Source organism: Sander lucioperca, chromosome 16 (genome assembly GCF_008315115.2).
Source record: "Sander lucioperca isolate FBNREF2018 chromosome 16, SLUC_FBN_1.2, whole genome shotgun sequence".
NCBI lineage: Eukaryota > Metazoa > Chordata > Actinopteri > Perciformes > Percidae > Sander > Sander lucioperca.
The window spans coordinates 20,968,155-20,993,742 of NC_050188.1; the positions used below are offsets into that span (position 1 = coordinate 20,968,155).

General features: G+C 41.9%; 2 protein-coding genes across 7 annotated transcripts in view; one reads left to right on the plus strand and one right to left on the minus strand.

Annotated features, from left to right (window-relative positions):
- Positions 1–8,716, plus strand: part of LOC116066871 (biotinidase-like) — a 22,597-nt gene extending 13,881 nt beyond the window's left edge. The window contains exons 1-6 of one of the 2 annotated variants that reach the window (XM_031323043.2): positions 3,667–3,958; positions 6,206–6,355; positions 6,507–6,658; positions 6,762–6,939; positions 7,006–7,605; positions 7,684–8,716. In XM_031323043.2, coding sequence (XP_031178903.1) covers positions 3,746–3,958; positions 6,206–6,355; positions 6,507–6,658; positions 6,762–6,939; positions 7,006–7,605; positions 7,684–7,956 — 1,566 coding nt within the window. In that variant the 5' untranslated portion in view covers positions 3,667–3,745 and the 3' untranslated portion in view covers positions 7,957–8,716. Of the gene's footprint in view, positions 1–3,666; positions 3,959–6,205; positions 6,356–6,506; positions 6,659–6,761; positions 6,940–7,005; positions 7,606–7,683 lie in introns of those variants that run through there. The other variant, XM_031323044.2, reaches the window with a different exon arrangement.
- The window catches only part of LOC116066868 (serine/threonine-protein phosphatase 6 regulatory ankyrin repeat subunit A), a 21,361-nt gene continuing 3,887 nt past the window's right edge, over positions 8,115–25,588 (minus strand). The window contains exons 1-29 of one of the 5 annotated variants that reach the window (XM_035992778.1): positions 21,419–22,056; positions 19,347–19,430; positions 18,444–18,522; positions 16,665–16,735; positions 15,752–15,952; positions 15,589–15,676; positions 15,316–15,458; positions 15,020–15,127; positions 14,809–14,913; positions 14,201–14,279; positions 13,998–14,112; positions 13,723–13,799; positions 13,572–13,638; positions 13,315–13,383; positions 13,013–13,153; positions 12,824–12,935; positions 12,657–12,683; positions 12,201–12,275; positions 11,878–12,079; positions 11,637–11,724; positions 11,383–11,500; positions 11,023–11,245; positions 10,817–10,904; positions 10,634–10,717; positions 10,378–10,526; positions 10,205–10,287; positions 9,741–9,823; positions 9,560–9,651; positions 8,115–9,452 (exon numbers count right to left, since the gene is read on the minus strand). In XM_035992778.1, the coding sequence (XP_035848671.1) occupies positions 9,154–9,452; positions 9,560–9,651; positions 9,741–9,823; positions 10,205–10,287; positions 10,378–10,526; positions 10,634–10,717; positions 10,817–10,904; positions 11,023–11,245; positions 11,383–11,500; positions 11,637–11,724; positions 11,878–12,079; positions 12,201–12,275; positions 12,657–12,683; positions 12,824–12,935; positions 13,013–13,153; positions 13,315–13,383; positions 13,572–13,638; positions 13,723–13,799; positions 13,998–14,112; positions 14,201–14,279; positions 14,809–14,913; positions 15,020–15,127; positions 15,316–15,458; positions 15,589–15,676; positions 15,752–15,952; positions 16,665–16,735; positions 18,444–18,522; positions 19,347–19,430; positions 21,419–21,574 (3,306 nt within the window). In that variant the 5' untranslated portion in view covers positions 21,575–22,056 and the 3' untranslated portion in view covers positions 8,115–9,153. Of the gene's footprint in view, positions 9,453–9,559; positions 9,652–9,740; positions 9,824–10,204; positions 10,288–10,377; positions 10,527–10,633; positions 10,718–10,816; positions 10,905–11,022; positions 11,246–11,382; positions 11,501–11,636; positions 11,725–11,877; positions 12,080–12,200; positions 12,276–12,656; positions 12,684–12,823; positions 12,936–13,012; positions 13,219–13,282; positions 13,384–13,571; positions 13,639–13,716; positions 13,800–13,997; positions 14,113–14,200; positions 14,280–14,808; positions 14,914–15,019; positions 15,128–15,315; positions 15,459–15,588; positions 15,677–15,751; positions 15,953–16,664; positions 16,736–18,443; positions 18,523–19,346; positions 19,431–21,418; positions 22,222–25,588 lie in introns of those variants that run through there. The other 4 variants (XM_031323037.2, XM_031323040.2, XM_031323038.2 and 1 more) reach the window with 4 other exon arrangements.

Sequence of the window (25,588 nt, forward strand, 5' to 3'; positions counted from 1 at the left end):
AAAGTCATAGTGTAGTATGTCAAAAAAAGTGATAAAAAGTCATAGTATAGTATGACAAAAAAAGTGAAAAAAGTCATAGTATAGTATGTCAAATTTTTTTAATAAAAAAGTCATAGTATAGTATGTCGAAAAAGTGTTAAAAAAGCATAGTATAGTATGTCGAAAAATGTCATAAAAAGTCATAGTATAGTATGTTGAAAAAAGTGATGAAAAAGTCATAGTATAGTATGACACAAAAAAGTGATGAAAAAGTCATAGTATAGTGTGTCGAAAAAAGTCATAAAAAGTCATAGTATAGTATGTCGAAAAAAACGATAAAAAAAGAAAAAAGTCATAGTATAGTATGACAAAAAAGTCATAATATAGTATGTCGAAAAAAAGTTATTAAAAAGTTATATTATAGTGTGTCAAAAAAAGTGATAAAAAAGTCATAGTGTAGTATGTTGAAAAAGTCATGGTATAGTATGTTGAATAAAGTGACAAAAAAGTCATAGTATAGTATGTCGAAAAAAGTAATAAAAAAGACATAGTATAGTATGTTGAAAAAAAGTGATTAAAAAGTCATAGTATAGTTTGTCGAAAAAAAGTGATAAAAAAGTCCTAGTATAGTATGTTGAAAAAAGTCCTATTATAGTATGTTGAAAAAAGTGATAAAAAAGTCATAGTATAGTATGTTGAAAAAGTGATAAAAGTCATAGTATAGTATGTCGAAAAAGTGATAAAAAAGCATAGTATAGTATGTCAAAAAAAGTTATAGTAGAGTATGTCGAAAAAGTGATAACAAGGTCATAGTATAGTATGTCACAGAAAGTCTGGAAGAACATGCAAAATATAAACAAAAAGGACCAGCCCTGACTGGGGATCGTATCAAGTGTCAGAGCCTGAAGTGTCTATTTGGAGCAATGCGAAGAAAAAAAGTCAAAGTATAGCGTGTCAAAAAAAAGTGATAAAAAAGTCATAGTATAGTATGTTGAATAAATTGACAAAAAAGTAATAGTATAGTATGTCGAAAAAAAGTGATGAAAAAGTCATAGTATAGTATGTCGACAAAAAGTGATAATAGAAGTCATAGTATAATATGTCGAAAAAAACTGATGAAAATGTCATAGTATAGTATGTTGAAAAAAGCGGAAAAAAGTCATAGTGTAGTATGACAAAAAAGTCATAGTATAGTATGACGAAAAAGTCATAATATAGTATGTCGAAAAAAAGTCATTAAAAAGTTATAGTATAGTGTGTCAAAAAAGTCATAGTATAATATGTTGAAAAAGTCATAGTATAGTGTGTCAAAAAAACTGAAAAGTCATAGTATATTATGTCGAATTTTTAAAATAAAAAAGTCATAGAATAGTTTGTCGAAAAAAGTGATGAAAAAGTCATAGTAGAGTATATCGAAACAAGACCATTTTGCAGAGCCACGCTCGCTGCGTCTGACCTTAGCGCCAGCCAAGACGATTGTGAATGGTTTAAATAAATGCAAATGTGTGTGGTGTAGCCAGACCTTACTCCACAGCACGCAGATAGGACCGTGGTAAAGTTGGTTTTATATTGGACATTGGATATTCGACACATTCGAAAAATCTATTATGCGGCTTGCCATTTTGACCTATTCATGTCAAAATACTTCTGATGAACTCAGCTAACCCCCCTGCACATAACACAAAGCTTCTTTTCTCAAAAAATCCATCTGTTAATTTTTTAAATATTTTTTAAATGTAAATAAATGCTGTAAATCTATTATGCAGGTTGACCTTTTGACCTATTCATGTCAAACCACTTCTGATGAACTCAACTAACTTCCCTACACATAACACAAAGCTTATTTCTTTTTAAAAAAGATACTTTGATTTTTAAAATATTTTTTAATATTAAAAAATGCTATAAATCTATTATACGGCTTGACCTTTTGACCTATTCATGTCAAACCACTTTTGGTGAACTCAGCTAACCCCCCTACACATTGCACAAAGCTTCTTTTCTCAAAAAAAACATCCTTCAATTTTATAGAATTTTTTAGACAAAAATTTCGCAAATTACGCACAAACAAATTTTTGTAGGTAACTATGAAAACACCAACTTTGACATATCTCAACCAAAATAAATGCTACCAACACGAAACTTTAGGTCCTAGTTTGCCATGACCCTCTGGGGGTCCCCCACACATTTTAAGAAGATCGGCCATTAAGGGGCGCTGTAGCCAACGTAGACCATTTTCGGCCCTTCTACTCAATCAATGTTAATGGGATATTTGCAACGGCAACGTACCACAGACCTTGCGGCTCACACGTCGATATTTACTGACGTTTGCCTCCTCACCGTTACGCTTTGGGTCCCACTTTCGCGCGCTCCCCGGGTCGTCGGGGGCTACTCACGACCCTGTCATAACTGCTTGCAGTTCTAGTTATTTATTATTTTTCACACAGTGTACATTGAAACAATTCTTCTGGAACATGTACCATTCCGGTTGCTGGAGTGCAGAGATCTTGGAACCATCTTCTGCATGAGTCAAATTGGGTCTACAAAGATAAAATAAAATAATAAAAAAAAAAAATTGAGAAAAGAAGCTTTGTGCAAAGTATAGGGGAGTTAGCTGAGTTCACCAAAAGTGGTTTGACATGACTAGGTCAAAAGGTCAGGCAGCATAATAGATTTATAGCATTGTTTTACATTAAAAAATATTTATAAAATCAAAGGATGGGTTTTTTGAAAAAAGAAGCTTTGTGCAATGTGTAGGGGGGTTAGCTGAGTTCACCAAAAGTGGTTTGACATGAATAGGTCAAAAGGTCAAGCCGCATAATAGATTTATAGCATTTTTTAATATTAAAAAATATTTTAAAAATCAAAGGATCGTTTTTAAAAATAAATAAGCTTTGTGTTATGTGTAGGGAAGTTAGTTGAGTTCATCAGAAGTGGTTTGACATGAATAGGTCAAAAGGTCAAGCCGCATAATAGATTTATAGCATTGTTTTACATTAAAAAATATCTATAAAATTAACAGATGGATTTTTTGAGAAAAGAAGCTTTGTGTTATGTGTAGGGGGGTTAGCTGAGTTCATCAGAAGTATTTTGACATGAATAGGTCAAAATGGCAAGCCGCATAATAGATTTTTCGAATGTGTCGAATATCCAATGTCCAATATAAAACCAACTTTACCACGGTGCAGATAGGTCTGGCAAAGAGAGACTACCTGGCAATACTTGGAATACACGTAAACAAGAAAGCAGCAGGTTGGATTAGCCTGACTGGCTAGCTACTTGTTTGTCTGTTTGCATTTGTGGTAATACTAGGCGTTCTGATTCATGTCCTGTGGCCTAGTCATAGTCATCAGTTGTGCCCTATGCTAAAATTCAGCTGGCATTTATAGCCTACATGTGACATCACTCATGTGAGATTTCAATCTGTGTGGAAAACTATGAGACATATCCACTTTGTATAATGTCACTGGCAGTCGTCCAGCGGTTCACAAAACCACAGTTATGTTATGTAACTTCCAATAAGTAGGCTATTTGAAAATGTAAGACGTGGAGCTGCTGTACAACCTATAACTGTAAATGTGACTCCAGATTTATACAGTAAACAACACTGTTTCACAAGGGGAGCTTCTTATCACTAAACCAGTCAGCTCTGTTTACCTCAGCCTCTAGTAGGACTTCGAACCCCTGATGAGAGGCTATGGTAACCAAAAAAGTAACGTGTTGCGTTAACTGATTTCAACATTGTTGTCTATCATCGAAGACTGGAACAATGTTTTTGATCGTTGTCGTCAGTTTTTCTTTAATTTCAGCCGTTGTTCAGACAGAGCCTGTCATGGACTCCTGGTATGTTGCTGCTGTGTATGAGCACAACTTAATCCTTAACCCTGAGCCTGATGTCCCCCTGTCCCGCCCTGAAGCCCTGCAGCACATGCAGAAAAACCTGGATATCTACGAGGAGCAGGCTGCCCAGGCTGCTCAGCAGGTATGGTATTCAGTATTAAGTACTTTGTCCTACATATCACAATTTTTCCACTAAAAACTTTCCACTGGAAAGCATTGGTCTATGTTCAGATGTCACTGCAGTTGTCACTTCATAACAAGAGACCACTATATTTAAGAAGTTTTCTGTTTGATCAGTGACATAAGTTACTAAAAAGCACAGTCAGGATAATACCGTATCAATAAAATGACCATTACTTAAACTTGTGATAGCAGGGTAGGTATGAGCATATAATACTGCCAACGAGTCAGTGTTCCCAAGTAAACTCAGTCATCAAGAATTCAAGGTTCTTTATTTATCATGTGTACAACAATAACAGAAGCAGTCGTTGGCGAGGAAGGCCTCAGAAGGACTCATTTGCAGTAATATATGCTCGTAACTACCCTGCTATCACAAGTTTAAGGAATGGCCATTTTATTATATATATATATATATATATATATATATATATATATACTGCAAATGAGTCCGTGTTCCCAAGTAAACTCAGTCATCAGGAATTCAATAACAACAATAACAGAAGCAGTCATTAGTCATGTTTCCATCAACGTATTTGCATGCGCATTTTGAAGTATCGCATTAGAAAACGGCAAAATCAAAAAAACGTCCTCAAATTACGCTCACTTGAGGTGGTTTTTGCCTTTTTTTAGAGTTAATGCGCAAAATGGGAGATGGAAACAGCTTTGCCGAATAAGTTGTGATGTAGCGAACATGTAACTCACATGACTATAGTCCCGGTATCCATCGGATGGGAGAAAGATCGGGATACGGGTCCCATCCAGTGCGCCGTACACTTGTGTACGGAGCCCCCCTGGTCCCACCTTGTAAAAAAAAATTAATTATAACTATCTCGTGGCCTCAAGATAGTAACTCGTGGCCTCAAGATAGTAACTCGTGGCCTCAAGATAGTAACTCAAGATAGTAACTCGTGGCCTCAAGATAGTAACTCGTGGCCTCAAGATAGTAACTCGTGGCCTCAAGATAGTATCTCGTGGCCTCAAGATAGTAACTCGTGGCCTCAAGATAAGTGTATATAAAAGGAGAATGCACAATGGAGCAGCTTTTCTCCCCAAAGCAGAGAGTGCATCAAGACATTTAAAGGAATATAAATAATAATAGAAGTTGGTAAATAAACAAGTATATACATGTAAAAAGTATAAATATAGGCTATAAAATATGAAGAAGAATTATAAAGGACTATGGATATGCAGTCTCACGGCAGTTCGTGTAAATGTCACGCTATTTTCTCAGGGAAAGGACGCCGGGAGACGGCTGGGAAACGGCCAAAAATGATGCTCTGTAAGCCGCACTGCACTCTCTGCTTTGGGGAGAAAAGCTGCTCCATTGTGCATTCTCCTTTTATATACACTTATCTTGAGGCCATGAGATACGTATCTCGAGGCCACGAGTTACTATCTTGAGGCCACGAGATACGTATCTCGAGGCCACGAGTTACTATCTTGAGGCCACGAGATACGTCTCTCGAGGCCACGAGTTACTATCTTGAGGCCACGAGATACGTCTCTCGAGGCCACGAGTTACTATCTTGAGGCCACGAGATACTATCTTGAGGCCACGAGTTACTATCTCGAGGCCACGAGATACTATCTTGAGGCCACGAGATAGTTATAATTAATTTTTTTTTACAAAGTGGGACCAGGGGGGCTCCGTACTTGTGGGACAAGGTGCGTAGTGGAGCTGTGGTGCGCCTGTGCCTCAGCCATGTCGGGTATATTGACAAAATGGTTCAACAGCTTGAATCGTATGGCCCTGCACACCGCGTATACACAGTGGTGAACGGTTGTCTTGCTGACACCAGATGTCTCTGACACAACCCTGTATTCTGCACAGGTGGCCAACTTGTACAATGCTACCTCTCTCCATTTAGCCAAAAAATGTAGCTTCTAAACTCTTTGATTTAACAAGCCGGTTTGCAATCTACAACCATTCATACCATCAAGCGTAGTCTAGTTTATTCACTCTAAACCAGTTGATGGAAACGCTTCTAATTCGCTTTTCTTTTTTTGCGACATTTTAAAAGTTTGCTTAAAATTCGCTTGACAATTAGATGGAAATATGACTACTGGCGATGAAGGCCTCAGGCACGAATGGATGTATTTCTCTGTATACTTACATAAAGAAGCTCAGTTATTGCCACACAGTTCATGACTGCAAAATAGTAATGAAGCTTGTCTCATCTCTACTCTGCCCTCATCTTCTCTTGGTCAGGGTGCCCAGATCCTGGTGTTTCCAGAAGATGGTCTTCATGGTTTTAACTTCAGCCGTTCTTCCATCTCCGGCTACCTAGAAACCATTCCTGACCCCCAGCAGGAGAGCTGGAATCCCTGCACAGAGCCTGGCAAATACAACAATACTGAGGTACACAATCATACGACTTGATGTTGTTATTGAACTACCATTCTGACAGGATACACTGACATAGAGACACCACTAGGCTGCCCAGAGCCTTCACTAATGAAGCATCAGTCTTTGAATATAAATCACATTTGAGTGTGGTTGTGTTTTACAGGTTCTCCAGCAGCTGAGCTGTATGGCCCGTCGTAACAACCTCTACCTGGTGGCCAACATGGCTGACCTGCAGCCCTGCCCCCTGAAGACTGACCCCTCCTCCTCCTGTCCCTCTGATGGACGCTGGCAGTTCAACACCAACGTGGTTTTCAGGTGCAGTGTAGACCTTAAAATAGAAGCTGTTTAGCTAAAGTCCAGCAAGTTGACCAATAAATCATTTCCTAGTGTTCTGTTTACAAAACCTTCTTTCATACAGGTCAGATGGTCTGCTGGTGGCTCGCTACCATAAACACAACCTCTACTTTGAGCAGTCCTTTGACACGCCGCCGCAACCTGAGATCATAACGTTTGATACACCTTTTGCTGGAAGGTTTGGCCTCATGATCTGCTTTGACATCCTGTTCCACAAGCCCACAATTGCCCTCGTGGAGAAGGTAGAACACAGACACTTATTCCTGTGTTTGGTTTTCTGTTTTCCTAACATTGGCCTCTCCTTTTAGGGTGTGCGTCAGCTGATCTTCCCCACAGCCTGGATGAACCTGCTCCCCTTACTTGATTCAGTCCAGTTCCAGCAGGCATTCAGCTTAGGTGCCAATGTCACCCTACTAGCGGCCAACCTTCGTAAAGACCAATATAACATGAGAGGAAGTGGTATCTACACCCCTTTTTCTGCCACCTACCACCACGCCCAGAAAGGAGACCCAGAGGAGGGCAGGCTGCTGGTGGCCAGGGTGCCAGTCTTAGACCCACTGTGGGTGGGGCAGAGTGTAACCACAGAGGAGGGGTTAGTTAGGAGTGAGTCCACATCATCTACAGCTACAGACTCTGGAGTCTGTCACCAAGAGAGCTGTTCTGATTCTCCCCCTCCTGAAACTGCTTCATTAGTTCCTCCCTCCTCTGCCACCTTCATCTCATCCATAGATCACGACCCATTTACATTTGTCCTCTTAAACGAGACAGAGGGCAAAGTGAATGTGTGTAATGGCACCTTTTGCTGTCACCTGCAGTACCGGCGGTTACCACAGGGTGACAGTAAAGAGCTCTACGCATTGGGGGCATTTGCTGGAACACACACTATGGATGGGCGCTATGCCCTGCAGGTATGAATGAGAATATTTTTTTATATTTTAAAACTGCTTAATGAGACTCTTATCACATTTATCATATCTCTGTGGCAGGTGTGTGCACTAGTCCGCTGTGCAGGGTTGGATGCCAGTTCCTGTGGACAGGAAGTGGAAGAGGCTGAGTCTAAAATGGACTTCCTGTTGGAGGGGAAGTTTGGGAGCAGATATGTGTACCCATCAGTTTTGGCTAGCAAGATGGTCCTGGAGCAGCCAGAACATCTGGAAACAGCTGCAGATGGCAGAGTGACCATGAAACACTCAAACATGACTGGTGGCCTGGTCACTGCCTGTCTGTACGGACGAATGTATCACCTGGACAATGAATGAACTGCTTTGAAATAGATAGGTTTGTCAGGAGAAGATTTTTTTAAATACATTTAAAAAGCTGTTCTGGAGCCATATTAAAATGAGCTAGCCTGCCTCTTAACATTATAAAGCCCCGACTTTCAAGAATTTGTCTTCTTTCATACACAAACTGCAATTAATCAAAAACAAATCTCTTTATTCGTTCATTACTTAATCCGTACAAACATTGAACCAGTAGCGTACATCCTCTGCCTGAAAGTAGCTTGTTCCTTAAAAGGCAATATTTATTAATCACACACACACACACACACACACACACACACACACACACACACACACACACACACACACACACACACACACACACACACACACACACACACACCCTTCCCCCTGTCTCCAGCAGTACACAGACATTGAGTAGTTACAGCATTGTAAGTTCAAAGTTGAGCCGCTCATTCGGGTCATCAATCAAGTGACTGGACCAGTCATACAGTAAATGGATCTTACATCCACCTGTTGTCCTAAACAGCTCCCAATGATTCAGTCCACTTGGAATAAATTCATAGGATTCAATAATGACTTCCTCTCCAAGGAATTTAAAAGTGGTTCAATAACAATGACACAGCATTACCAATGTGCGTGAGTGACAGCCATCAGTGTCTGCCTTCAAAGCTCGAAGAACTCTGAATAAAAACTCAAAAGTACAGTCGGGAAAGCGATAATCAATCTCCTGGTCCCATGTGATTGTCCCTGTGTTTTTTCTTTAGACAATCGTGCCAAAAAAAAGCAGTCCTCTTTTCTCCAGTAGATACTCTTCTAGTAATAGTTGAAGGAAAAATTGTGAAAAGTCTTAAAACCACTTCAGAAAGTATCAGCAAAAAACAAGAGAAAAATAACATTGCTTTAAATTTAAAAAGACACTGGCCATGTTACTGACCATACAGTGATGATGTCTGACAGAAATGTAGTGTGTATTCACCTTATTCTATATTTTTAGTATGTTAATTTTACACCCCATGGGTATGCACCATAAGGAAACAAACATGATTTACAACAAGGGTTATTTTAAGATTTAAAGAAGCGTGCCTAAAAATAATCTGCACACTGGTTCTATTTTCTCCCTCTTTTAGTTCCTTGTCAGTGATCTATTAAGGCTCCTGAGTGGCTGGCTAGCCTGCCAGTATTGTGGGGCTCTGTTCAATAGCAGGTATGTTCTCAGTACGTCTCTGAATCTGAGTCATTCAGTTCATCATCCCCAGTGATGCAGGACAGCGGGCGGTCCGGTCTGCAGTAGGAGGCGTGGTCAGGCCTCAGAGAGGGAGGGGTGTCAAAGGCCACACCTTTGGAGACATGATTTTTGGTCGGGTGGTGGTTGATCACTGTCTGAGTAAGAGAATGTGCAGGCAAAGCGGCTATGGTGACCATAGGGGAGGTGGGCATCATGGAGTTGAGGATGAGTGCCAGACAGTCTGCCACATCACGGTTGGGAGCACAGGCCAGAGCTGGAGTGTAACCTACGTATAAGAGAAGAGTGACAGAGTAAAACAAAAAGTTCACATTAGACTCTAGAAGTATGTGTGAATAGTGAGGTGTACACTACAGCAGTAAGATGAAAGCCGACCGTTCTCGTCCACTGCCAACACACTGGCTCCTTTCCCCAGCAGCTCCTGGACCACCACTGTTAATCCCTTCCTGGCTGCTACATGCAGGGGCCTGAAAGAAGGTGGAGGGAGATGTTAAAGTTTATTAGTACATTACCCCACCGCACAGCTGAGTGCCTGCACCCTGGGAATACTACATACGTCTGGAGAGAAGTATTGGTACAGTTGATGAGGTTCTTGTCACTGAGCTTCTCCAGAATCAACAAGGCACCCGTCTCATGACCCTGAGAGGAACAGAGAGCAACAAAGTGATTAACAGGGGAAATTGAAAATAAGTATAATTATAGATGTCTTGCACAATATGAAAAAGCCCTTTGACTCATTCATATTTATAATAAGTCCCTAATGTGTTATTTCATTTGTATATTTGTCACATGTGAGCCCATAGTACTTACTTATTTTTTCCAACATGTAGAGGAAAAAAAAACACCTTTTAAGACATTGTGTGGAGAGCCTTTAATAAACTCACACTAGAAAGCGATTTTCAATACCAACTAATTTTTTTTCTTCTCTTTGGTCAGAGATCCTTGGAGACATGTTAACATCCATAATTCACCATGTCCAGTGAATACAAAAGCATTTCTGTTTCTGTTAATGGTTGTTACCTTGCTGCAAGCCAGATGTAATGCTGTGTTCCTGTTTGTATCCTGTAGTGTGAAGTCTGCTTTAGCACTGCTCACCAGCATCTCTGCAACACATGAATGAAGATGGTTACATGTCAAAGGTTTAGAAATCAAAGGCCAATATTGTATCTATGACACATAGCGGGTGTACTGACCCACAGTATTGGTTTGTCCGCTTATAGCGGCCATCATCAGCGGTGTCCTGCGTGTGTGTGTGTCGACCACGTTTGCCTGAGCTCCGTGGCTAAGCAGAAGGGAAACACACTCCACATGGTCGGAAAAAGCTGCAGCGTGTAGGGGGGTCCTGCGTTGACACAAACACAGTTGACAACATACCAGCAGAGCTTGTGCCCACCCTAAACAACTTTCATAAAAAACATGATGTTATTTGAGTCCGTTTGCAGCCCTCACCTGCCCTTGGAGTCAGTGGTGTTGACGATATTCGTTCCCAGGGAGTCAATCAACATCTCAGCCACTCCCTCGTTATTGTTCATACTGAAATACACAACACACACTGTCACATACCCTCAGACCAGATCAGACCAGTGTCTATCTACATTAAAACATTCATTGGTACAAACAGACATCGCTTACACAGCACAGTGCAGCGGACTGAAAGCGTTGCCCTTAATCTTCTTGAACACCTCCTGGTCTAACAACAACTCCACACAAGCATCGTATCCTAAGAAAACAAAGAGAGGATAGAGGTACAAAGGGAGGAACAGACGAGAATACTACATTGCTGTGGCTTCATACAGAGCAGACATGTATCTCAAGTAAGTCCTGCTGTGTCCCAGTACCGTTGTAGCAGGCCCAGTGCAGTGGTGTGTAGCCCTGGTTGTCAGTGAGGTGTGTTTGAGTGTGTGTGGAGGTGGTCATGGCCTGCAGCAGGGCACCCAGGACACCCACACGGCCGCAAGCGGATGCCAGGTGAAGAGGGGAGTGGCCCCGGATGTCTCTGACACACACACTGGCCCCCCGCTGGAGGAGGGCCTCCACACTCTCCTCCTGGCCAGTCACCGCCTGTGTGAAACATCAGAAAGTGAAAAATAATATTAGTAATAAATATATCATAATAGAAAAGGATTAATCAAAGTTGTAATGTCAGTAAAAAATTATAAATAAGTTGTAATGTTAGTGAGTGTGTGTGAATGTCTCACCCCTCGGTGTAGTGCCGTCCTCCCCCAGCGGTCCTGATACTCTACACTGGCCCCTTGACTGAGTAGAGAGTACACACACTCTGTGTGTCCATTTAGCACTGCCAACATCAGAGGAGTCCTGTACACAGTGTGGAAATATGACTTAAGACAGTTCATTTGATTTATTTATGAAACTAGTTAAAGTTACCTCCTCAAAGTGAAAACCTCCAGCCTAAGCCATTTTGTCCATGCACACATACAGTATACATACTCACTGTCCGTTGGCGTCTTGTACATCCACATTAATGTGTTGGTCGTTGTTGCTCATGAGCAGGCGCAGGCACTCTGGGTGGCCATTCATAGCTGCGGCAGACACACACACATGCCAGAGTATGACTTTTCTAAAGCAACATGTTTGCCATTTTAAAAGACAGAGAATAAACCTTGTTCATGTGATGTGAAGGTGTTACATCCAAACAGATTTCAGACAGAGTATGTAACTGCCTGTATGTATACCTGCAGCATGTATGGCTGTCTGTTTGTGTGTGTAGTCACAGGTCATGGGTGAGGAGCCATGGTGCAGCAGCAGGGAGACACACTCTTGGTGACCCTTGGAGCAGGCCAGGCTGAGGGGCGTCTGGCCCTCTGAGCTGCAAACATCCACTTCCAGCATGGACGATAAGAGAACCTCTAAAGCTCCACAGTGTCCATGGTAGGCCTAAATCAGTGGAAGACACATACTTCTTGTATGTCTAATGGTAATAGATACAGCAGAGACAGAGAAATCCTGTGTGTGAGAGAGACAAATAAAGAAAACACTGACAAATCCTTGAACTCACCGCCAGGTGGAGTGGACTGACGGGGGCCTGGCTCTCTGAGTCACCCAGGATGCCTGTTGCTGATGTCTCCATTAACTGAAATAGAGAGATGGTTCCCATATTACTATTTTCAGATCCAGGTTTGGCACACATGGCAAGTCACTGCCTCATTAAAAGTTGCACAGAAATGTCATGGTTACATGACATGACATGGTCACACTGCTCCACATGGTCCAAATGAATTGAAAGAGAGGTTAGGGGTACCAGGAGGAGCTTTATGTTAAAACCATTTTTTGCTAAATGCTAACCAATTGTTATCCAATCAATTACAAGACAGAAGATGTATCACAGTAGTTTCATCTGTGTCAGATTATCTAACCATTATGTTCCCGATCTGCCCAACAGAGGGAGCCAATTACAAATAATTAATCAATGTAAGGGCTCATTGTGTTACAGTGGATGACATTTCTTTCTTACCACATCAAGAGGTGTCTCACTTGCCATCTGAAAGAAACAGACAGAGACTTGTGTGCTGTAGTTTTCTCTACAGTTCTAAAAGTTTTTAGCACATGGAAGTGATCAGACTTTCTGACCGTCTGTAGGACATGCACGATATTTTCACTCTGTGTGGTGGCTGTACGTACCAGTTCCAGGCAGAGTGTGCGTCCGTAAGATGAGGCATAGTGCACTGCACTATAACCCTGCGTGTCTCTAATTCCTGGATCAGCATCGTTCCTCAACAGGTACTCCACACACCTGACAATAACAAAGCCTTCATCTGACTTTGATACGTAACGACAAACAGTATCAATTAAACACAGAGTAGAACTTACTTTCCATCAGTGTCGGCTGCAGCAGCGTAGTGCAGGGGACTGCAGCCTCTCTGGTCCAGCTCATTGATGCTCGCCCCAGAGCCCACCAAGGCAAACACACACTGGTAGTTACAGTTAGCTGATGCATAGTGTAGTGGAGTCCTGGGATGGTCAGAGAGTCAACATCAGCTATTATTTATGCTAGTGAGGACTTACTTATTCCTCTACTCCGCAAAATGTGGTCAAAAGTCTTCCTCTGTCTTCAGACCGTATTTTATTTATATGCCTAACATTCCTGGAATTAAACCACATGCTTGGCTCACCTTCCAAAGTTGTCTTTCCTATTAAAATCCGCTCCTATGTTTAACAGCAGATTCAGACACTCCAGGTTCCTGGTTAGAGAGACAGCTTTAACAGTGATGTTTTGTTGACATACCAATCTATTGTAATCAAGTGCACGGATAATATTTCAGTGCATATGGGAGATGAAAAAAAAGGATGAATGCTGTAACAAAGAAAAGCATTAAAGAGGCTCAGAAATTAAACAATAATAAGGCAGTGAGTAGGAACAATGACTCACCCTCCAGCTGCAGCAGCATGTAGACAGGTCCTTCCAAAGTCATCAGGGGTGTCTATGTCAAACCCTGCAAAAATATGCGATCAGCATCAATTAGGATGTCAACTAGGTGATTCCAGTGACAAGAATGGTGTCAGCATGAATGTACCTGAGGACAGCAACTTCCTGCAGCAATCTGAGAAGCCACTGAGAGCTGCCAGGTGTAGAGGGAACATCCCATGAATGCCTCTCCTAAAAAGATTTAAGGCAGAGAAGGCAAGTCATCACAGGAGGGTCAGGTGTGAGAGCATAGGCGCATTTTCGATGACAGAAAGAAAACAAAAAAGAGGTTGAAAGAATGGTTTATCCTAAGTTAAACCATCACCCCCCTTAAGCAGATTATATTCAGTGGGAAGATAGACTGATGGCTAAATGTCAATTGTTACTAACTTGGCGGTGTTGGCTCTGTGTTTGATGAGTGCTGTGATGATGAGTTCATGGCCATAGCGGGCAGAGATGTGAAGGGCAGTGTTTTGGCTCCTGTCCTCACAATCAATCTCAGCTCCTTCACACACATAAATAAAGGGTATATGTATGCATTTGCATTAAAACACTCAGGAATTAAGCAGACAGCACACTGTTGTGGCTCTCACCATTTTGAACGAGGGCCTGAGAGCAGGAGAACCTTCCATGTGTTGCTGCCATGTGGAGGGGAGTCTTACCATCCTTACTCTGGACAGATGGAGGGAGAGATAGTGGAGACAAGCAGAGAAGGACAAAGACGATGATTATGATTTTCTGTGGAGTACTGATTCTATACAGTATATCAGTGTTGCAGTGCATAGAGATATACAGTTTAGTGCCAGTGCGGTAAGCTGACTCAGCATCAGAGTCTAACGCTGTAGTGTTAGAAAGCTTAGCATGAACAGAAGCTATCTTAGACCCCCTTGTGGACCACACGCACACATCCACACACATATTCCATGAGCAGCTTGCAGCCTCAGGGAGCCACCCCCTCCACCGTCATCTTCCATATGGCCTTGCATCTTGAGGCTGTGGGGACCTAATATCAGTTTCCATCACTGCTACCAAAGTGTTAACTGTCATTTTTAACTTTCTACTAGATACTGGGCAGCATACACATAAAAAGCTGAGGACACAGGCTCCTTTTCTTTGTGTACAGGTGATGTACACACTCAAATACCATTTCTCAGCTAAATGACACGTGTTTGTATGAAAGTGTATCTGCACTTGGACACACCGGCATGTTGATGTGAGCTCCATGGGACAACAGCAGCTCCTGGCACAGTGCCCCCTGTCGTGAGGACGAGGCAAAGTGGAGAGCGGAAAAACCCCTCTCATTCACCTGAAAGAAAGGTACCAAACAACACAATTAAACACACACACTCTCCCCACGCACATACTATTTCATAGAAGGACACACACACACACACACACACACACACACACACCTGATTGACGTTGGCCCCTGCCTCGATGAGCTCACTGACCACCACATCCTGTCCATTGTAACAGGCCAAATGGAGAGGAGTGTTGCCGTAGCTGTTCACCTCGTTGACCTATGCAAGGAGAGAAGAAATCAATGTTTGCATTTTATTGACTTGAGAAAATTATATCGATATGATTTAAAACAGCTTTAATATTTACAGTTGAAGATTTATCTAGGTAAAAGGGTTATGGCACATTATTTACGCAACAAGGACACTGCTAATGCATGCATATGTGTAATGTGTGTGTCTGTACTGACGTGGACCCCCAGGCTCAGCAGGTAGTGCACTGTGCTGCTCATGCCACTGGAGGCGGCTGCATGGAGCGGAGTATATGCTTTTTTGTCCTTACAGTCAACCTCTGCTCCACTGGCCACCAATAACTTTACCACTTCCAAGTGACCTGAAACAGATGAGGGAGGGGAAGAAATGATATTGATCAAAATTCAACTTAAGTCAAGGCACGTTCATTTCGCCATGTACTATTTATGGAAGTGACAACTAAGGAGAGACAGAGGCTTCAACAGTCTCACCCATGTAGGCTGCCCAGTGGATGGCTCTCCTGTCCTTCTTGTCAAATGCATTAATGTTGGCTCCTCTGGACAGCAGCAACTTCACCATCTATCACACAAAAGGAAATTAACTAGATGCTGACATGTATGTGAGTGTCCTTGTGTGTGTCTAAATGAGACCCACCTCTACATGTCCACTGAAGGCAGCGTGGTGCAAAGCAGTGCGTCCCGCCCGGTCAGACACGTTGACGTTGCTAAGCAGCGGGACCAAAGCCTCAGCACAGCGTACTGCCTTGTTGCTAGCTGCAACATGGAGCGGCGTCTGCCAGTTCTTGTCACGGGCGTTAACATCTGCACTGTGCTTCAGCAACACTGCCACTGCATCCTGGATGGAGAGGGAGAATGGTTCAGAGTGTGCCGACAGAGGCTCTATTTCTAATTTGCCTCAGTGTACTAACAAAGTACACACCAATGTGCGCAGATGGCTATGAATGGGTGGTTTGAAAAGTATTTGCTATTCTTAGGGGGCTTTATAGCACTGAGAAGGAGAAACAATGCAAGTAAGCAAGTGTTAGTGTGGGCAAGTGTGGGCATGTTGCCCAGCCAGGACCAAGCAAAATAGGTAAAGAGATTTTAAAGGTTTATCACATACCAACACACTGCACAGTGGTTGTGTCACTTTACCCTTTTAAGGACAAATCTGTAACATCTGTGAACATCTCGGCAGCAATACTTTTCTACATCTCATGCCAGTAAGGTAACTACAAGATATCCTTTCTGGTATGCGTGTTGCTGCACTAACCTGTGTTTTCTGCCCCCACAGGGGTTTCACTGAAATTAAATAAGTTGGCATTTTTGTTGCAGTGCTATTGTCAGTGGAAAAGCTCCCTTAGTAGGGTTGCATTTTGGGTTCATCATACAGGGGATTATCAAAGGTATAAAAAGTTACAACCTAATTGTGAGACGAACATAATTATATAAATTAAATTAAATATTATTATATTAATTAAATATTATAAATATATATTAAATAGGCACATCATTACAGTGGAGTCACCACCGTACACATTAGCACGTGTGTTTGTGTAATGTGTTACCTCACTACAAGAGGCGACAGCTCGATGAAGAGGAGTCAACCACTTGTTATCTTTGGCATTAACTCTGGCTCCTTGAATGAGAGAAGGAGAGTGAGCAAGAGATGTCAGAGATAAGTCAACGATGGCAGACACAGCAAAGACAAACATAGTGGAAAACCCGTAAAAATGTCTGATCACTGAAAAAATACATTAAAGGCTCAAGATACCTAACAGTAATTGATAGAAAGAGTGTGAAGAGTAAAACTCTTAAAGATAAACTAACAGTTAAAAAAGGTTTTTACCATGCCTTAAGGCTCTGACACACCAACCCAAGGGCCGACCGTTGGCAGAAAAGGCAGTTGGACTGACTGCCTCCCTGAGTTGGTCAAAAAAGTGCCTCAGAACACACCGAAGCGACGCCGACTTGAGCGTACATTCTGCGCATGCACGAGACATAATACGTCTCCATAACAGCAGGCGGTGCTAATCTGTATTGTTGCCCAAAAAATGAAAACTGGCAGCTGATTGGACAAATGCGTCACGTGGGTCTGGCTGCTCCCGGATTTTACAAACGGGCATAATGGCAGCTTGAATCGGAATACAATCTCATATTTTACGAAGATAGTTCACCGAAATGCGTTTCTGAAAACATTTTAACCTTAACCCTAACTCTTAGTCACGCCCATCCCGCTCCACCAATCAGATTGGTCATTGAGTCCGACTGCCTGCCTTCCGATTCGACATGTCAAATCGGCCCAAATGAAGGCCGACGGGTCCTCCGACTGACGACGGCACGGAACACAGCGAACAGACTCGAGTCACTGACCTCGCCAGACTATCCGACAGCCAATAATCGAGTTGCTGTGTCAGGGCCTTTATGGGAAGGTGCTGTTGTGAGCTAACAGTGCACTGTTGGGAGAAGATGGCCTTCAGGTCTGCCAGAAATATTGTTAAGTTTAGGCAACAAAACTACTTGCTTAGGTTTAGGAAAATATCATGGTTTGGGTTTAAATAGACCCTTTTTGGCAGAAAGGCCCTGAAGGCTAACTCCTTCCATGTGCCAACAGTGCCTAGAAGATATAAAATTCCCATGATCCTCTGTGGCCCAGCTTGAGGGTTAAAATAGCCCTGAAGCTGCACCTGTTGCTTGCTCTTCACATTATTGAGAAACAGTGAACACAAATACACACACACACGCACACACACACCTTCCACACTACGCTTGTGTTAGGGTTGGCCCCACCTCCTAACGTGCTCAGCTGACTTCACAGAAAGTGAAGCCGTCATAGACCCTATCAGATGATTGATAAATAACAAGTCACCAAGAGAGGGTGACAGCCACAGAGCAGTGGGCAGACACACAGGCATGTAAACTAATGAGGGAACAGGGAGCAACATGTGGGGAGGAGAAAAATGAAAAACAGGCAGTGGCTTTTGGAAAGTTTAGGAAAGCATGGCGTGATTTTTGGTATTATGACTCAAATCTTGTCTTTCTTCAAACAAGTCAAAAAACAGACAATACATTTGTTTCCAATTTAGTTTGACCTGTTTAATGATTTAGGAAGGAATGTTTAAATATACAAAGCAATTAATAAACATTAGACAAATATATCAGAGCTAATATGCACAGATGAAAAATAGGAGCGGATGGCTGTATAAAGAAATGGTTGCTAACAGCTAGTGTGGATGGATGAGTAAGCTTTCAAGTAGAATTAATACGAAAGGTGGGTGGAGATTAGCTGTAAATTAAATGGAATGGATGGCTAAACAGATTGATGGCTGTGCTGTAGTGTTTATTACCTGAGAGAATGAGCAGTTCAATGATCTCAGCGTCTCCCAGGTAGGCTGCAGCATGCAGAGGCGTCCTCTTCTCGTTGTCCTGACAGGAGATCCCAAAACACAGAAAAACACAAATTTAAGCATGTGTATTATTTCTCTTTTTCACACAAACATAGGCTTTGAGACACATGCTCACACATAAACACACATCATGATGGGGTGAAGGCATAAATAACATGCCCCAAACAAAATCTATAGACCTCACACTGTTGCAGACCACAAGAAATATGAGACTAGAGCCACAAGGAGAAAAATGTCTATCATGTCTTCCTCACTTCGCTCTATCACTTCAATACACCATGCTGCCGCACCCCCACCTCTCTCTCTTTCAGTGTAGTGGCGAGCAATCAACAGAGTGGGGCTATAAACAAATGTCATGTGACAGCAATAGGCCTGGGCCAGTGTTGCTGACTCCAAAAGACTCAGGCCCAGTGTGATGACCCCAGCACTATAGACCCACAAGGACAGAGGGAAAAACAAAGAGTGTGAAAACACAATGTAGTGTAAACTGAGGACATATATTCAGTAAGAATAGGGATGAACAGCAAAAGCGATGGGAGAAAAAAGGAGGAGTATCAAGTAAAGGTTATGTCCTTTAACCATAGGTGAGTGGAAGTGTTAGGAACAGTTCATGTGTCCTGCCCTGATTGACAGCTATATGAGACGGGGAAGCTGCCAGAAGGCACTCTGAATCAGTCAATCGATCAATTGTAGCCTGCTGGGTTACTGCTGCTCTCCTTAGTGTTTTTTTTTTATATGTCATGGTGTGTATGTGAAGCTAGCTACAGTTTGAAAGACAAATACACATGGGTGCGATCAGAACAAAACGCACGCACACACGCATGCACGAAGAGTGTGACTTACCTGAATGTTGACATCCTCTTTCTTGAATATGAGGGAGCGAACTTCATCTGGGTCCACGTTGAAGATGGCTCTTAACAGAGACGGCTACAGAGACAAGGACAAGGAAATGCTGATGTACACTACTACATACTCGATTTGCAAGGCAGTCAATTTCTATGCTGACAACTGTGTTATCAGTGAGAGTTATGAGAGTTACAAATGGGAGAGTCTCACACACAGACACTATAATCCTGAGCTGGGAAAGAGCCATAGGTCACAAATGGCTGCATATCACCGATTTGTTTATGACTGTAGCAGCTGCAGCATACATCACATAAACACACACACACACACACACACACACACACACACACACACACACACACACACACACACACACACAATTACGTAAATGTTTGAGTCGGTGAGGGGTTAAAGCTGATAAGAATGTAAATAGCAGTGTTAAAGACAAGTGGAACAATTTTAACAAGTTATACAAGGTATGCATTTTCTAGGAGGAAGCTGCAAATGAGAGATACATAAACCCATTGAGCACACCTCTTTAATACTACTCTCACTGTTGTTTCATTGATGTACGTCTGACGTGTGCATGAATGTAAGCACAAGCATGAGATGAGATGATGATGATGAGATGAGTGCCTGACACTGAGTTGGATTTGTAAACAGTGTTGCTCAGCAGTCATCATAAACAAGGTAATGGTGGGTAACAAAAGTGCATGAGTCCCTTCAAATTAAAGGCTAAAGAAGGTAATGCCAGTTTAAAGCTATAGTGTGTAGTTTCTGCCGCCGCCATGAGGAATTCTAAGTAATGACAAAACTGTGATACAAGCTTTCCATGACCGCGCACCGCCCTCAGCCTTGATGGTAAAAAATCAAAGTGAAACTAATTCACAATTTTGGGCTACAATTTTGTATTTTTCCCACATCATCTTAAAAACACAAAAACTTTGTTAGTGTTACATTAAAGATATTGCTGGACAATAAATTGCACAACCGTAACTGGCTAGTGACTGTGATCGTGATTATAAATTTGTCACTAAGATCTGAGCGACAAAGTGACTTTATTTTATGATAACACTACTCTCACTTGACTTTATTATATGATCATTATAGCAAACTGTTTCCTTGTTTTAATATGGCAGGATAAATAATTAGTCTTAGAATTTTAACTCAGACATAACATTGCTAATTTACCCACTTTTCTTTGCGCTGCAACATTATTGAAAATGCACATACAAAATTGACATGATGTTGATTTAGGGGAGGTCTGGAGAGGCATCCAATTTCAAAGCCCTTCTAAATAACAGGATAGATTGCAAAAAATGTAATGGCAATATAAAGTAATTAAGTACAGTGGTTCTCAATGATAACATTTAGTCACATGCACACCTTTACACCTTTTCCCCCAGCAAAGTTATACTACAAGTACTATGATGTGTATTTGCTCCTTACTCTCAGCCTCTCTCAGTTTTCCCCATCCCTCTCTTATTTCGTCCAACTAAAAATAAGTGGGGCTGTCAGACATCTGTCTCATCATGCCTATTACACTGATGACCACTGGAACTATGTCAGAGATCGGAGAAGGTAGAGCACAAAACCCTGTCATCAGAGTAGGCATATCCTCTCCGGCTTTCCCCCCTACTCAGTGTAAACTTCAAAGCTTTCATAGGATGAAAAGACTTTCTGCTACCATGTTTCAATGGTAGGCTTGCCCTTTAAACAGCCAACACTGGAGACTACAAAGGCTTAGGCCTTGCTGATAATCTATACAAACCAGCAGTCATCTCACATGGCAGGCTAAATTGGTGATTGTATTTGGTTCTATATTTAGCAAAGGACGACAAGTGTTGGCAGTGCATTGTATTTTTATCCAATGGGACGTGTAACTATGCACTTCAGCACAGGTTTGAACTTCAGGCCAGGTATGAGAAATGCATTGGTCTGTTTAAAACCCCAGTGAATGCGGTCATTCACAATAAACTGTATATAAACCTTAAACATGGCAAAACTGCTGCTGAATCAGCAAACTCTAAATTAGTCAACGAAGAACCAAACAGAAGGACCCATCTCACCTTGTCCTCCTGAGTGGCAGCCCTTCGAGAGGCATGATGGGATTTGCGGTCTGGGGATGATTTGGGCTGGGGAGGTGTTGGTGAAGAGGAGGGCTCATCCTCCTCCACCTCCTCCAGCACCACGATACAAACACGACTAGCCCGCTCTGACCGCATCAGGAAGAAACACTCACACACCCCAACACAATCATTCACTCACACACTCGCTCTCTCTCTCTCACACACACACACACACATAAATACACAGTGTAGCCTCTTACATACGCGCAATTCAGGAGCACAAAGGTCAGTAATAAATCCCACACACAGAGTGATTTCCTCATAAACAAACACTGCACATCTTCATGTTAAATCCAATGTAAAATCCAGCTCTGTCCTCTATCTGTCAGTGTTGCTTTGCTGCATGTCTCGTTTCTCCTCTCCTCCTATCTTTAGCCAACACTCGCACTCTCTGTGAGCAGCAGTAGCAGAGACAGCAGGGAATTCCTCTGCGTAATGGTGGTGGTAAGCGGCATGCGGCAGAATGAGCTTGGGCTGCCTAGCAGCACACAGGAAGCTACATATCCTCACTGCTGTGCTGCAGCCAGGAACACACGCATACACACACATCAGATGCAAAAACACACACACACACACACACACACACACACACACACACACACACACACACACACACACACACACACACAGACCCTGTGATTAGCGTGGACGGGGGCCGCAGAAGCCAATGTATGAGTGGGCATGCGTCGTCCATTTCAGGCAGACTGCTGAAGCCAGCTCTTTCAAAAGAAGAGACAGAAAGAGGGAGAGGAGGGGGAGGGGAGAGAGGGAGGGTGAGGGTGAGAGAGAGAGAGAGAGAGAGAGAGAGAGAGAGAGAGAGAGAGAGAGAGAGAGAGAGAGAGAGGGGTAGGAAAAGAAGAGGAGAGAGGGATAGAATAATTGTAGGCAGGTACCTAGAGCACTACAAAACACAAAGAAACCTAAAGATGAATAGAGCAAAGGACAAAAGGGTGGCTAGGGACAGCAATGGGTGCAAACTGGTTACCGAAAGGTAACTAAAAAACAAAATGCAAAATACAGAATGTAAAGGGCCACAGATTAAGAGGGAGCTATACACAGAAAAGAAAAAAAATGAATGGCAAGAGAAGATAGAGATACTGGACTGAAGGACAGTTAGGGCCATATTTTGATGCCTGAATGTTATCAGGTCACTTGCTGGACAGTGCCAATTCACGATTTCCCTGTGAGTTCATTACAGTGTAATAACAAAAGTGTCAGTAGAGTGATGACGCTACAGTAGAGAATGATGATGCAGCACTATTGATTCTTTATTGAAAGCCCTGCTACCTTCAGCAACCAATGCAATGTTGTTTGTTGAGAGCTTCAATACTGTCTGGTTATCTGAATGTTTACTACTGTATTGTGATTTTTTCTGATCCTTGTTTCATGGGTTGAGTGCTCCTCCACTCAACAAAGCTCTGATCTTTGGTATTGTACATTAAAGTAATGGTGTGAAGCACTGAAGGTCTCCTTATATTCTTCTAAATGGTCAAGCTTGAGGCAATCTAAAAAGCTGTACCTCATGCAGCATGGCAAAAACGAAACCATGTTCACTACAATGTTGTTTTGTTTTTAGAATTTGTTAAATAAGATTTTAGTGGGCTGCATATTCATAAAGGTCGTGCTAAAATAGAAGTGGCATTTCCTTCCAAATGTGAGAAAAGAACATCTATACCAGATCTGTGTTTGTATGTGTTTGTGTGTTCCAGTATCCTCTTTGGTGTATTGGTGGCATAGCTTCCAAAGTCCCCATCTCCTCATTATGAAACTGGAACAAACTGGCTTTGCCAGAGAATGTGAGGGTAGCTAACAAGACCAGTCTGTACGTGCATGTCAGTGTGTGTGTGTGTATCTCAGTCTCCTTCATATTCAACACAACTCCTAAAAAGAGCAATCTTGCCAAGCCACACAACCCCATTAACTTGGAGGGAGGGACGGTGCAAGGGAGGGCAAATAAGAGAGAGCGATTAAGTTGGATGGAGCCTATGGAGGCCTACATTTTGAGTCTAATAGACCTACCATTTATAAACTTAATATGAAACACAGCCTTACAATCTTTCTGCTTCTACAGCCACTGAATTGACATTACAAACAAAGAATGATGATTGGGAAGCAAAGTACATAAAACAACCAATGTTTTGTCTATCCTTCTTGCTAGCACTGGGGATACTCTCAGAAACGTAGCCCAAAGATGTTTACAGAGCAGATTTGTTGCCATTTCCTAAACAGATATGAGTCTTTGTGTGAACTGTGTGTATTTATTTGTTTAAAGTTGTTATCAGGACTCAAGCACATGGGCAAGCAAGGCAAGCATGTGAAAAAGGTAGAAATCATTTTTACATACAGAACAGAGCGATTAACGCAAACTGAGCATTCCTAAACACAAACAGCTTGACAGTCTGACAACAAAAACTGAAAAATCTGTTTTGTGATGTGCTTTCATGAGGCAGGCAGAGCTCAAATGTCTGCTCCATTAATGCTGAGCTGCTGCTCCTTCAGGAGTGGGACACTAGGAAAATATACAGAACCCGATCTCATCGCAACAACAAGAGGATGCAGGTCAATATTATCACAAATACCCACAAATAACACAACCCAATACAACCCCTGAGCTGGCCGGCATGCGTGTATGTGCTGGGACCATAGGCTGGGACACATATTCACATAGACAGCAGCAGTGACGATGCTAACTTCCAGAGATTTTAAAGCTTTTAAAACCAAAGAGAGGGTGATCTGTAATAAAGCTTTGTTGTCCTGACATTACATATGGTATGCACACCATGGCATGCTATCCATTGAATGCACTAACCGAATGCCAAACAGGGGATAAGCCATTAACATTACATGGTTCTGAACTGATTGGTAAAGTTTGAATGCACAAAAAAATCCACACTAATTTGAAATCGACAGTGATATTCATGTCAGACTGGGAAACTTTGCAGAAGGTGCTACTTTTTATTTGTCTTTAGTCTAGGGCTGTCAGCATTAACGCGTTAATCGCGATGTGATTAAGGGCCGAGCATAATGCGTTAATTTTTTTTTTAATCGTATTAATCGCATGCCGCCATTTATTAATTTATTTTCACTTCACTCGGCTTTGCGTCGTGCCTAACAGGCTACTATTTTGCCGTACTTCCTCGTAACACATCCTGCTGCTGCAGGAATAGCAACGTGGATTTCGGTGCCTCATTCTGGTGCCACTGATATGTCTGCGCTTCTCTCTGATGCTCTGAAACAGACGTTACAGGCAACAGAAACACCGCTGCACGTGATGCTAGTTAACACTACACTCGACAGCAGCTAACGTTAGCCTACCGCTAGCTAGTAGCTGGAATTAAACACGGTTACAATGCTGACAGCTAACGCTAAACGGTGTAAAGTGTGACTGTATTTCACTGTAGAGGATTCCGACACCGGGATGTAACAATCTGCAGCTGCTGTTGTCAGAAAAACACAGACAGTGCGTTCAATGAAACTGGTAATTTACAGTCTCGTGGTGCATTCAAAGTTGTTGTTAAATGCCCTTTTCCCATCTGGTGGTTGTTTTTGTCATTCAACAGCTATTTACTAGTGAAATAAGTTATTGTTATAGTGATTACATTATTATTAAACATTTAATTTTGACGATATGGCCTTAGCAATAAACAAGCCATTCTTTAATGTCACCAACTGTTTAGTACTCTTGTTTTTTTTAACTTTCTTAAAAAGTATCAGTTCAGGCACCGGTACCATTTTAAAAGTACCGCTTAGCATCGGTATCCAAACCAAACAATACCCAACCCTAATATTGACTCTAGATTCAAATGTGTGACTAGATTAAATATATAATAAACAAATACAAATCTTAAAATCAAGTTCATAAAGTCATTTTCTTTGCATTCATTTGATTCCCAATCAAGATACACTGGTATGAATTGCTTTCCATTGTTAATATGTACTGAACAGTACAGTTCTGAAATGCAAAATAATATAATTTTAATCATGTGATAAAACATGCGATTAATCGCGATTAACTATAGAAATTCAACGATTAATCGCAATTAAGAAAATGTACTCGTTTGACAGCCCTACTTTAGTCATATCTAAATATGTATATAATGTATTTATTAT